Genomic DNA, 11,515 nt, shown 5'->3' with positions numbered 1-11,515 from the left:
TCACCCCGCGCGCGCTGGGACAGGGCGATTCCCAAGGTCTGTGAGGGACCCGCATCTACCAGGCGGTCTGGGGCTTGGTCCTGTGGGTAGTGGGCTCAGCCCCAGCTGGGCGGGAAGGGAACTGCCATGACCAGGGGCCCTGTGGGGCCCGAGGGGGTCTAACCCTGGGTCCCCCAAGGCAGAGCCCGGGCTTGGGCCGGGGGCAGCAGTTCCTCTCTGAGGCCTCGGGAGTGACCAGGGCAGGCCAGGGAGCCAGCGGAGGTCGGCAGCTGAGCTGGCCTGGCCCGTCTTCCTGGGCTGCTCCACGGGCGCTGGTGGAGGTTCACAGGCAAACAAGTCCTTTCCACAAACGGGTGTTTGCTGGGAATCCAACAAGGGCAGGACTCCAGCCCGCCTTTCGTGCTGGAGCCAAGCACGTGGGTGTCCCGCAGCACCCGAGGGTCCCCAGCCCACAAACCCCGGGGCGCGTGGCCTCCCCGAGGCGAGGAGAGCCACGTGGCAGGAGCGTGACGAGGGTCCGCCATCGGGGGCTTCCTGCAGAGGAATCACAAGCCCACCTCCAGACTCAGGGCTCAATGCCTGCTGGGACTCGGGGGGGGAGCAGAGGCCACGGGGGGCGGGCTGGGAGGGATGGGCCGCGCGGGACGAGGGCCGTGTCTCTCGCGACACTCGTCACCCAGATGCTCGAGCGCATGCTGGCTGGGGCCTCTAAGGGCGGGCGGTGGCCAGACGAGGGGGTCCTGGGGCCACAGGAGGTCCGTCTCCAGACCCAATCTCTGCAGAGGCGCCCCCCACAGCCTCTGCGAGCGGGGACATGGCTGGCGGTGCTGGCTTAGGGCCAGACTCACTCCCTGAGCCCCCAGGGCCACGCCTGGTCTCTGGAGAATGGACACACTGGGGCTGTCACCCACCCCGGTGCTAACTCAGCTGGGGACGTGAGGGAGCGCCCACCAGACCCAGGGGAGGGAGGGCCCTCCAGGGCCTGAGCTGGCACCCGGGATGCGCGTGTGCACCCACGGGCCTACTTGGGCCATTCGCTGTTCTTCAGGAGGCCTCAGCCTGCGGAGGGCCAGGTTTATGCCTCCTAGCCACCTATGGCTGCACCAACCAGGTGGTGAAGCGGCCACCTCAGAGAGGGGACAGAGCAGTGGCCGGGCCCTCGGCCTCCTCTGCTGCCCTCTGCTCAGACCTGTGGCCCAGGATGGGGGTGAGGGGCCCAGGGGCAGAGGCTGGAAGGCCTGGGGCCTCACCGGGAGCCACAGGCTCGCCCTATGCTGGACCAGGAAGGCCCCAGAGGCTTCAGGTCAGAGTCCAGCTGCCCAGACTCCCAGGTGAAGCCTTGATCTTGAGAACGTGCCCAGAGCGCAGTGCGGGGTGGGTCCTGAGGCCAGTGGCGCCCTCCTCCATCTCCCTGGCATCACAGCCACCTCAGTGACTCACGTCGGGCACAGTGTGGGCAGAGTGTGCAGAGCCAGCCCACAGCACTCCAGGCGGCAGCTCTGGCAGGGCCGGGCCATGGGTGCCGGGCGGCCAGGAGGGGACGAGCCCAGGGGTGCGGACACACAGGAGACTGGACCGTCACCTCCAACCAAAATCCCAAGGTGCAGAGCCGCTGCCGGCCATCTTGATGTGCTGACCCCAGGCCCATACCACCCGGCCTTCCTGCTGCAACTGACCGCCAGCCCGGGGCCCGTGGAGGGCCTGGCTCAGCGTGGACGAGGAGCCTGGTGCCGTGGGGCGGGGTCCCTGCGCTGCACCTCCGCGGACAGCGGCAGACGGGCGGGGAGGTGGAGGAGCAGCCGGAGACGAGGATCATCAGAAAATAGTTTAATTCTGTACAGTGGTCACCAGGCTGATTACAGGGGAGACACGAACGCTCACGGACAGATCGCACAGGTCAGCAGCGTGGCGCCGCCCACCTCGTGGACGCGCCACCAGACAAAACAGATCACGGCTGCAACACGCGTGGGAGCACGGAGCGCCACGCTTCCTCTGGGGCCAAGAGGGAAAATGAGAGAACTGGGAGGCTTTGGAATGCTTTCTCTTCTGTCTGGAGCGCCATCGGCTCCGACCCGCTGAGCACACGGGCACGACGCGACGACCGGGTGCAGCCATGCCTGCCCACGCCGCCGGAGCCCCGGCCACCCTCAAGGGCCGCTCAGAGCACCGGCTCCAGAGCCAGACACGCAGCCGCGCCCGGGATCAGAAGAGTGGCCGGGAGCCCTGGCTCTCGAACTCGGCCCAGGCGTCGCTGAGCTCCATGAAGATCATGCGGGCGTACTGCTCGTAGGGCTGGCCCCGGGCCTGCGGGGCGGACGGCACCGTGAGGGCGGCCCCTCCCTGCGCCCAGCCACCCCAGCGTCCACGCCCGCCTTGTCCAGGGGACCCCCGCCCCGGCGCCGCGCCCGCGCCCACCTTGTCGGGGTGGACCACCAGCACGGCCCGGCGGTAGTGCTTCTTCACTTGCGCGGGCGTCACCAGGTCAGCCATGCCCACCGGCGTCCAGCGGCTCTCGCCATCCCACAGCGCCGTGTGCAGCGTGGACAGCAGGGCACGGATGTTTCTCTCCTTGCCCTCCGTCCACTCCAGAAGCTGCAGGAGACGAGGTGCCGCTGAGGGGCGCTGGGACCCGGCCTGTACCAGCCCCACAGCTGGCGTGAGCCCCACGGAGCCGGGCTCTGACCGTGAAGACACGGGGCCCCGTTTCTGCATTGACCCCCCCGGGCACAGTCAGCATGTCCCCGGGTCTGGACGAACGGGACGTGGACGAGACTGGCGTGTGGAACCAGGGACCCCGTCCTCGGCAGGACATCCGGACGACCTGCCGTTGCAGCCTCCGCCTGTCCCCAGCCTGGGGCCCCAGCGACCGGTGGAACGGGGCTGGACTGCAAGGGGCCCCTCAGAGGACCCCGCGGCCCCGTCCCCCACCTGTCCGCCGACGTCCGGGGTGTGAGCACCCAGATGTCCGTCACCCTGGGGTCTCTGCGGGTCAGACCCTGACCAGAGTCACACCTGGCTGGCCTCAGAGGAGCGAGAAGCTTAACGAGCGGAAGGCTCTCGTCCCAGCCACGTGGAGGTGGCTGACCGCTCACCACCAAGCCTCCAGAAGAGCAGTGGGTGCAGACGGACGCGCCCCCCGCAGCGTGCTGCGCGGAGGCCCTCGCGCCTGAGGCGGCAGCCGCCCGGCGGCAGCTCTCCCCCAGTACCTTCAGCTTCAGCGGGTCCGAGTCCCGGGCCTGGTCCTGCCTCCTCATCTCAGCGATGGTCCGCGGCCCCTTCCTGTCGGCTCGCGAGGAGAAGCCCTGGCTGGGCAGCAGGTCTTCAAAGTCGTTCTCTGACACCCTCGGCTTTGGACCTGCAGGCGAGCAGACGGTCAGGGGCGCCCAGGCAGCCCGCCCACCCCTCCGTGCTGGGCAGGGGCTCAAGGACCCCTTGGATGGAGGCACAGCAAGGAGACAGGCAGTGGCCAAAGGAGCTGCCCAAGCTGCAGGCTCGCCAGGGTGGGCGGCGTCGTGGCAGGTGTCGGGACCCCCCGAGGAGAATGCTGCAGTCGGGTCTGGCCCGGCCGCCGCTGCCCGGCCAGCGAGGCAGAGAAGGCTCCTGGACAGCGTGGCCTGGCCGCCGGAAGTGCCTGCCAGGGGCAGAGATCACCAAGACACAGGCCTGAAACCATGAACTTCCGTCCCAAGGGGCTCCCACCGGTGGAGTCTCTTTAAACGCCCTTCCCCAGGACTGAACTGAGCCGGACAAGACAAGGCGTGGCTTTGCTGTACTGCCTTCACGGGCCTGGGGTGGGAGGGGACTCACCGAAGCTGGGGGCGCGGACCCCCCGCTCCTCCCGGCTGCCGATCACACTGAAGCTGGAGGTGTAGTTAGGCCTTGGCTGTACACTGGCTTTGGGGGGCGGCTTGGCTTGGGGGGGCCACGGGGTGCCCTGGGCTGGGGGCCGACTCGTCTGCCAGGAGCCACTGGCCTTGGGAGGGGGTGCTGCTTTGGGACTGAAGCCCCCAGGAGCAGCCGCAGCAGGCGAGCCTGGGGAGACAGTTCCCGCGAGAGCGTCAGCGACGGCCCACACGGGCTGCCTGCAGCGCTCAGCCCTTGGGGACCGTGCCCCAGGTCGGCGGCTGCGACAGGCCATGTCGAGCTGGCGCCCGGAGGGCTCCCCTCCCCACGCGTTCACACGCAGGACCCAGTCCAGGAAGCTCAAAACCAGTGCCCAGAGCCCCCAGCCCCCGACTGGCACACGTGGGCAGGTTGCATGTCACGTGTATGGTCCTTGGCCACTTCACGTGTGTACAAATTCACGCAAGCAGCAGGGTCAAGACATCCCTGTTTTCTGACCCATGACCATCATCTCAAGAACTTTCTGGAAGTGGATCACAGGACAGGCAGCCTTTGTGATAGGCTCTTCTCGCTCAGGACACGCCCAGCTGCCCCTTGTTGCCAGCAGCCTGGCAGGCGGACATGCTGTGAAGGACTCCGGCAGGTTCCATCTGAGGCCACTGCCAGTGGCGGCCGTGTGTGCTGGGGCCGGACCCCCAAGCAGCCTGCATGTGCCTCTGGGGTGACCAGCAGGGAGGTCGGGTCCATAGGGAGCCACAGACGCCAGCTCTGTGCCTGGCGCTGCCCCCGGCACAGGGCGGGGCTGCCGTCCTCTTCGTCACTTGCTCACTCCAAGGCAGACGCGTCCGGCTCTGTTTCACTGTTGCTGCCCCGACATGTGCGGGAGCTGGTGCGCGTGTGGCTCAGAGCCTTTTCCCCACTCCAGCTTCTCATCCTGCTGACAGCCTTCAGCACAGCCAGATCTTCTGATTAAGTCCAATTTACCCATTTTCCTCTACGGATCGTGGTCCAGGTGGCATGCCTTTCTGGTTCTCTCCTAAAGGCTTCAGAAACCTACAGCCGCCTCTGAGCAGTGGCCCCTTACTTGCTGTTTAAAGTGGGAAGCTCAGGGCGAGGCCTCTTTCCTTGCCCAGTGCCTCTACAAATGGCTTTGCACCGCTGTCTTCCAGCTCCTCCATCCTGCCCCGGGACCCGTGTGTCTGTCCTGCCCACACCACGCAGGGCTAATTCCAGAAGCTAGAGTCCTCCAGGGCCTGGTGGGCTGAACGGACCCCCTCCCCCAGCTCTCCGATAAGTTCTACAGTGAGTCCGTCTGAATTCCGGTGGGGACTAAGCTGACGCCTTGCACGCTGCCAGAGAGCCTTCCCCTAGCTGGCCCCTGGGCGGCGAGCTAGTCCCCAAGGCTCCCCGACCTCTGTCCTTGCCAGCTTCAGTAAGAGCTGTGAGTTTCCCTCTTCCTTCTTTTGTGGTGACTGTAGACGGGGCTGCTCTGAACTGGGGGCTTAACCCTGCTGGCGATGCCAGTGAACAGGAGCAGCCCTGGTGTGTCTGTTGCTCCCACGTCCTGGGACCTGAAGTGCTTTCCCAGGCAGACAGCACTGTCTGCACACGGCCACACGCCTGTCCCTTCTGCCCTCTCCTGCCTGCGTGCACTGCTGGGGTCAGCCCCGGGGAGCGTGCGGTCTTCTGAAAACCAGCGTGAGGCGGGCAGCAGGACTCTGAAGACGCGCTGGCTCAAGTCTACAGACTGCGAGCCGCCGGCCTGTCGGGAGTGCCCCCCACAGTGGGGCTGGACTCTGCAGACACCTTTTCTGCACCGTGGGTACGATCACACAGTTCCCCTCCGGAGTCAGCTGACGCGGGCCTTGCTCGTGGGTCTGCGGGTGCTAAGCCAGCCGTGCCTTCTGGGACAAGCCCTGCCTGGCCGTGGCGCGCGCTCGCATTGGTCTGTGAACAATGCTGCCTTGGGGCCTCTGGTTTTCTTCTGCACTATCTCCGTCTGGTTTTGGTATCAGAGCGATACCAGCCTCGTAAAATTAACTGCAAAATATTCCCTCCTCTTCCTACTTCCTAGAAAGACCATGCAGAACTGGTGTTCTTTAAACATTTGGTGAAATTCTACAGCGGGGCCTAGAGATTTCCTCCATCAGCAGTTTCTGACTGAGCTCACGTTCGTCATGGTTACAGACCCCTCCAGCAAACCGCCTCCCCGCGTGGTCCCGCACAGCAGGCCCGGGTGCAGGGCTGAGGCCACGAGTCCGTCTTCCTTTGGCGCCTCCAGGCTCTGCGGCCGACTCTTGCTCGCCTCTCTTTTAGAGGCTCCTCCATCTTAGAGACTTGTCAGCTCTACTGATCTTCTCAGAGAACTGACGTTCTGATCAACCCATTTTCTTCAATCTTCTTTTCCTTCTCACTGCTTTGGGCTTTTCATCATTTCCTTCCATCTTCTTTGGGCTTACTTTGCTTTACAAGCACCTTTAGCTGAGAATGCACGCCACCAGCGAGCCGTCTTCCTCTTTTCCACATCTCCCTCCCACCGTTGCTCTAGCTGCAAAGCTAACGTTTAGCTATCTTGTGTTTTCATTCCGTTTGGCAATATTATTTCCCTTAAGACTTGCCACATAACCTGTGTCATTCAGTTCTGAAAAGCTGGATTTCTGAGTTGTCTCACTGTCACCGACTCCTCCTTTGGCTTTGCTGGTCGGGGAGTGGCGCACACTGTGGTCTCTGCTCTCTTGCTGAGGGTCGTTCGCAGCCCAGCGTGTGGCCTTTCCTGGCGGCTGCTTGGGTGCGGAGGGCCTGTGTCCTGCTGCTGGGCAGCGTCCTGTGGAAGCCCCACAGCTTCTCTGGCCTTCCGTCTGGCGGCTCCACCTGTGACGACACAGGGATGCTGAGGTCTCCAGCTAGAACGCGGGTCTGTATCTCCTTTCAGCGCCATGAGCTTCACGCAGGGCTCTGTTTCCTGAGGGGGGTGTGATGGACGTCTGGGGTCACAGTGCCGGGCTGAAGGCGGGGCTCCACCCTGAGAGCGGGCGCCCCGGATCCTGAGAAGTCCTTTCCACCACAGGCAGCGCCCGAGAGGCTCTGGGTGGCCCTGCCTCAGAGAGCCTGGACACACCCGCAGTTCCAGGAACACGTTCAGGGAGACAATGAAACCTTGGGAAACTCCGGCAAGCGTCTGGGGATGTTACTTTCACCTAAAATTCCACACGCTTCCCAACTGCCAAGGGAGGAGACACACTCATGGCCTCCAAAGACCCAACGTCCTTAGAGAGCTTCTCAGAAAGGACAGTGACAGTGGTGAATTCTGCACCCCAGCCCCACACCCCGAGCCAGGCAGGCAGGTTCCACCATCCTGGGCTGAGGCAGCCCCCAGCTGGCCCCCACACCCCACGGGGCCGGCAGAGGAGCTGCTCTGGCAGCTCCTGGCGTTGTCTCGGCGACAAGCTCGTGAGAGGAGGCAGAGGGGCATCTCCTGCTATTGCTGGGCCCTGGGGGACCAGGTGAGGCCTGGTGCTCCCCACGGCCTCAGTGGGGTGCAGAGCCCCCCCAGAGAGGCCTGGTGCTCTCCACGGCCTCAGGTGGCCGTCAGGTTACCTTGGAGGCCGGAACTGAGGTCACCAATGTCTGCAAATGGGTCCTGGCTCTGAGACTTGGTCTGGCTGGCCGGAAGGCCAGAAGGGGCCGGCTGGTCTCCAGGAGAGAAGGGGCCTGGAGAAGAGCAGGGGCGTCAGAACCCACGCGCTGGAGTGGCACAGCCTCTGTCCCAGCTCACGTGCTGCAGGCCTCACTGGGTGAGTCACCTCGCGTGGGAAAAGGCCACGTGCAGCAGAGCCGCCCCCCAGGCTCCGTGGGGCGCTCCCCTGGCAGCCCGTGCAAACCGCCTGGGCCCGCCCCGCCGCCCCTCGGCGCGCATCCAGAGTGCGAGTGCGCTTTCCCACGCTCTCCGTGACTCTACAGACTGTCCTGCCCCAACTCCTGGGTCACTGAAGAGTCACTATGAGGTCATTACAAGTGACAGCAGCTCAGAAAGAGCTCTCATCAACTAAACGGAAAAGGGTGAACCTCTGATTCAGAGAAATAAAGAGCGTGGAGCAGTTCTCAAAAGAAACACAGAGAAGCAGACCCTACAAAGCAATCACCAAGCTCCCTCATAACGAGGAACCCGAACGGAGAGGGCGGACGGCCTGTGAGGCCGCCGGAGTCCCCTCTGGAACCGGCTTCCCAGGCGGCGTAGTGATGAGGAGCACGCCTGCCAGGGCAGGCGCTCAGAGAGACCCGGGTTGATCCCTGGGTTGGGACGATCCCCTGGAGGGTCCGGTGACCACTCCAAGATTCGTGCCTGGTGAACCCCACAGACAGAGGAGCCTTGGGGTCCTCGGGGTCACAGACAGACAGGACTGAAGCGACTCAGCGTGCACACACACATCTGTAAAGTCACGGCCCGCAGATGAACAGAACTGAGCGAGCATGTGCCACGGGCCTCACACACACCGCTGCCTCCAGAGCACAACTCAGCACAGGCGTCTTTTAGAGGACACACCTGGCAAGGGAGAGGCCAGGCGCCCTCCCGGCCCCAGGAGGGCAGACCAGGACAGCCTGCAGCCTCCCGGCAGCCCTGCAGGAGGCGCTAAGGAACGGTCGGGGTGAAAACTTCAGAACCAGCCCCAAGTATGGCAGGGAGGGGCTGGGCCCCGCTCCTGACCCGCCTCCTTGGGGAGGGCACAGTCTCCCCACTAACCATCTGCAGCCAGCGCGGGGGCCGGTGCCTCGGCCCAGGCGTCCCAGGCTCCCAGCAGGTCGGGGTGGCTGGCAGAGGCTGTCATCTTGCTGGGCTCGGCAGGCAGGTCCCCTGGGAAGATAGTGGTGCTTTCTGAGGGTCCCCGGCAGGGCGGACACACAGCCTCACACGGGCTCTCAGGGCCCCGGGGACAGGCTGGCTATGAGCTCCGACCACAGGGCGCCCCCATCCCTTGCTCGGGTGGCCGGGCAGGGGGCCCCCAGGCTCTGCTGGGCACCAAGGCCCCCTCAGGCTGTGCTCACACCCTCCAGGCCGCCCTCCAACTGGTTCCCTCGGGCTGAGGACACGGCGTGCGGGGTCAGCAAGTGGAGACCCTGAGGGCGGTGCGGAGACCAGTGTCTGGTTCTTCAGGGGCCTCCTCCCGCTGCAGCCAGCCACACACCGACACCCCCAAACCTGCCTCCTGCCCCCTGAACCCAGCCGGGTGCACGGTGCAGACACCGGCTGCGCCCCCGCCCTGCGAGAGGGAGAACCTGAGGCCATGCCCGCCCACCCCACACCCAGGAGCAGAGGCCGCCCTCACCCAGACGCAGGAAGTCAGTGCTGCAGGCCGGCGGCGGAGCGCTGTGGGTGGAGGGGAAGGGCGTGGGCTGGGTGGCTGGGGCGGCCGAGTTGAGGAATTCCCCGAAGAGGTCAGGCTGCGAGCTGGGGGCGGCATCCGTGTCGGGCGGCAGCAGGAGGGGGCCGAACGGGTCAGCTGCAACGACACCGAGTGGGCGGGAGTGAGTTCGGGCACCGCAATGCACACTCAGCCCAGGCACCCACCCTGGGACGACCCTCCCCAGGCACCTGGGCCCCAAGTGCGGGGTCAGCGCTGACCAGCACCGCCTTGCGATGGCTCAAGGTGCCTGGATGGCAGAGCACTGCCGGCGGCAGCACCTACCGGCTGGCGCGGGGGTCTGGGTGCGAGGCGCGGGGGCCGGGCTGCTGAAGAGCAGGGCCGTGTCCCTGTCGAGCAGGCCCCCTGCAGCGCCCTCCGGAGTGGGGCCTGGGGCCCCAAGCAGGCAGCTGAGCAGGTCTGCATTGCTGGGGGGGCCGCCGGGGGCCTGGGGGGTGGGCGCGGGCCCTGCCTCCGCGTGCAGCCCCAGGAGGTCCACGCTGTCCTCCTGCAGCGCAGTGGGGTCGGGCGCATCCTCGTCTGCCGTGTCCCCGCTCTCTGCAGAAGGCGTCGGGGCTTCCTCGTCGGACGGCTCGCTCCCACAACCGTCCTCAGCCATGGCAGAGGGATCCTCCTCGGCTAGGTGACCCTCCGGGCCCGTGGTAGAGTCCCGGTCCTCTGCAAAGGCGACAGCAGGGCAACTGTGGCTCAGCACGAGGGGGCGCCGAGGGGAGCCCCACTGGGCAGCCAGGCCCGCCGACCCACCCCGCCAGTCCAGCGTGTGCAGGAAGTGGTCGGCATCCGCGCTGCGATGCGGCGAGTCCGACTCGGGCTCAGCATCTGCAGGCCTGGCCTCGGCGTCGTACTGTGCAGTGGACCCAGGCTGCCGGGGGAGCTCTGGCTTCCCTGCAAGAAGAGGGGGTGTCAGGCCCCCCACTCAGGGCTCCGGGACCAGGCCCAGGGCTGGGACGAGCTTGCACATCCAGAACCCACAGGACAACCGATGTGGGGCCATCTGTGAATGGATACCACTGCTGCCCGAGATCACACGTGTGCACACGTGTATACCCACACACACACAGGTGCTCACAGAGGTGTACGTGCTTTTTAGGAACACTTAGCTGGCAACCCACTCCAGTATTCTTGCCTACAGAATCCCAGGAATGGGGGAGCCAGGTAGGCTGCCATCTATGGGGTTGCAGAGTCGGACACAACTGAAGCGACTTGGCAGCAGCTACACCTCACATAAAAAAATGGAGAAAAAGCCAGCCAAGGACACGGGCAGCTTGCACTGTGGCCAAGGGAGCCCCAGGGTCACCGCCAGGGAGCTTCCGGCGCTTGCTCACAAGTGCTCTGCAAAGAGGCACCGTGACACACAGATGGGGGGCCACCAGGACGACCTCTGCGGGGGGCCCCGCAGGCGTGCCCACAACGCCAGATCTCACCAAACTTGGACAGGATGTCCTGCTGCTCCTCCCGGCTGGAGAAGAGAATCTTGGGGTTCAGCCCTCGCATGCCCGCACCCTCCCAGGGCGGGGCCTCGCGGCCGGGCTTGTCTCTGGGCTCCACCTCCACCTCCAGGCTCACTTGGAACAGGTCGGGATACTTCTCCTGGATGTCGCAAGCATCCAGATCATACCTGCAGTTGGAGGCCAAACGCAGGTTAGGAAGGACTACGGGCACCTCAGGGGCCAACGTCCACCAGGATTCAAGCGCGGGGCAGGGCCGTGTTCTCGGCTGGCACCACACCCGCGCCTCATGCTCTGGGCGTGCAAGCCACCACCGAGCAAAGGGTCAGAGGGGCCTGTGGGGTCTGTGTGCAGCAAGACCCGACCACACTCTCAGAGCAGGAGCCCAACTCCCATCACCCCTCAGGTCCTGGGCTTCAAATCGGATCAGGCTCTTAGATCGTAAAATGCAGGTTCAAATAAAAACAATGCCATCCATCCTGGCAAAACCTCTGTGAACAGATGCCCACAAACCAAGACCTCTAGGAGCTGCTGCAGAGGCAATGGCCTACCCCGCAGGGTGGGAGCAGCCTGGCCTCGGCGGCCAGCTCACCGGGCAGCCCGAGGCCTGCGGCCTTCCGCCTGCAGGGAATTCCAGTCTGCGCCTCCTCCCCCGAGGCCACCTGAGGACGGCACTGGTGCACCCCAGCTCCTCAGCCAGGCGGCAGGGCCCGCGGCGGATCCTTCGCTGACCTCTGTTCGCGTTACTTACTGCTTGTGCGTGTAAAAACAGTAAGGGGATGAGGGGAGGAACTAAAAAGGAGT

The 11,515-nt window shown here is 65.2% G+C and overlaps 1 protein-coding gene across 1 annotated transcript in view; it reads right to left on the bottom strand.

Annotated features, from left to right (window-relative positions):
• Nucleotides 1-1,857: 1,857 nt before the first annotated feature.
• The window catches only part of GAK (cyclin G associated kinase), a 48,360-nt gene continuing 38,702 nt past the window's right edge, over nucleotides 1,858-11,515 (bottom strand). The window contains exons 19-28 of the mRNA XM_068974999.1: nucleotides 10,688-10,881; nucleotides 10,008-10,148; nucleotides 9,528-9,920; nucleotides 9,168-9,341; nucleotides 8,585-8,695; nucleotides 7,441-7,554; nucleotides 3,808-4,032; nucleotides 3,207-3,355; nucleotides 2,416-2,592; nucleotides 1,858-2,304 (exon numbers count right to left, since the gene is read on the bottom strand). Coding sequence (XP_068831100.1) covers nucleotides 2,203-2,304; nucleotides 2,416-2,592; nucleotides 3,207-3,355; nucleotides 3,808-4,032; nucleotides 7,441-7,554; nucleotides 8,585-8,695; nucleotides 9,168-9,341; nucleotides 9,528-9,920; nucleotides 10,008-10,148; nucleotides 10,688-10,881 — 1,780 coding nt within the window. The 3' untranslated portion in view covers nucleotides 1,858-2,202. The remainder of the gene's footprint in view (nucleotides 2,305-2,415; nucleotides 2,593-3,206; nucleotides 3,356-3,807; nucleotides 4,033-7,440; nucleotides 7,555-8,584; nucleotides 8,696-9,167; nucleotides 9,342-9,527; nucleotides 9,921-10,007; nucleotides 10,149-10,687; nucleotides 10,882-11,515) is intronic.

Source organism: Capricornis sumatraensis, chromosome 7, assembly GCF_032405125.1.
Source record: "Capricornis sumatraensis isolate serow.1 chromosome 7, serow.2, whole genome shotgun sequence".
NCBI classification, from domain to species: domain Eukaryota; kingdom Metazoa; phylum Chordata; class Mammalia; order Artiodactyla; family Bovidae; genus Capricornis; species Capricornis sumatraensis.
Note: the sequence above shows the minus strand (reverse complement) of the source record. Positions and strands in the feature narration are given on the sequence as shown.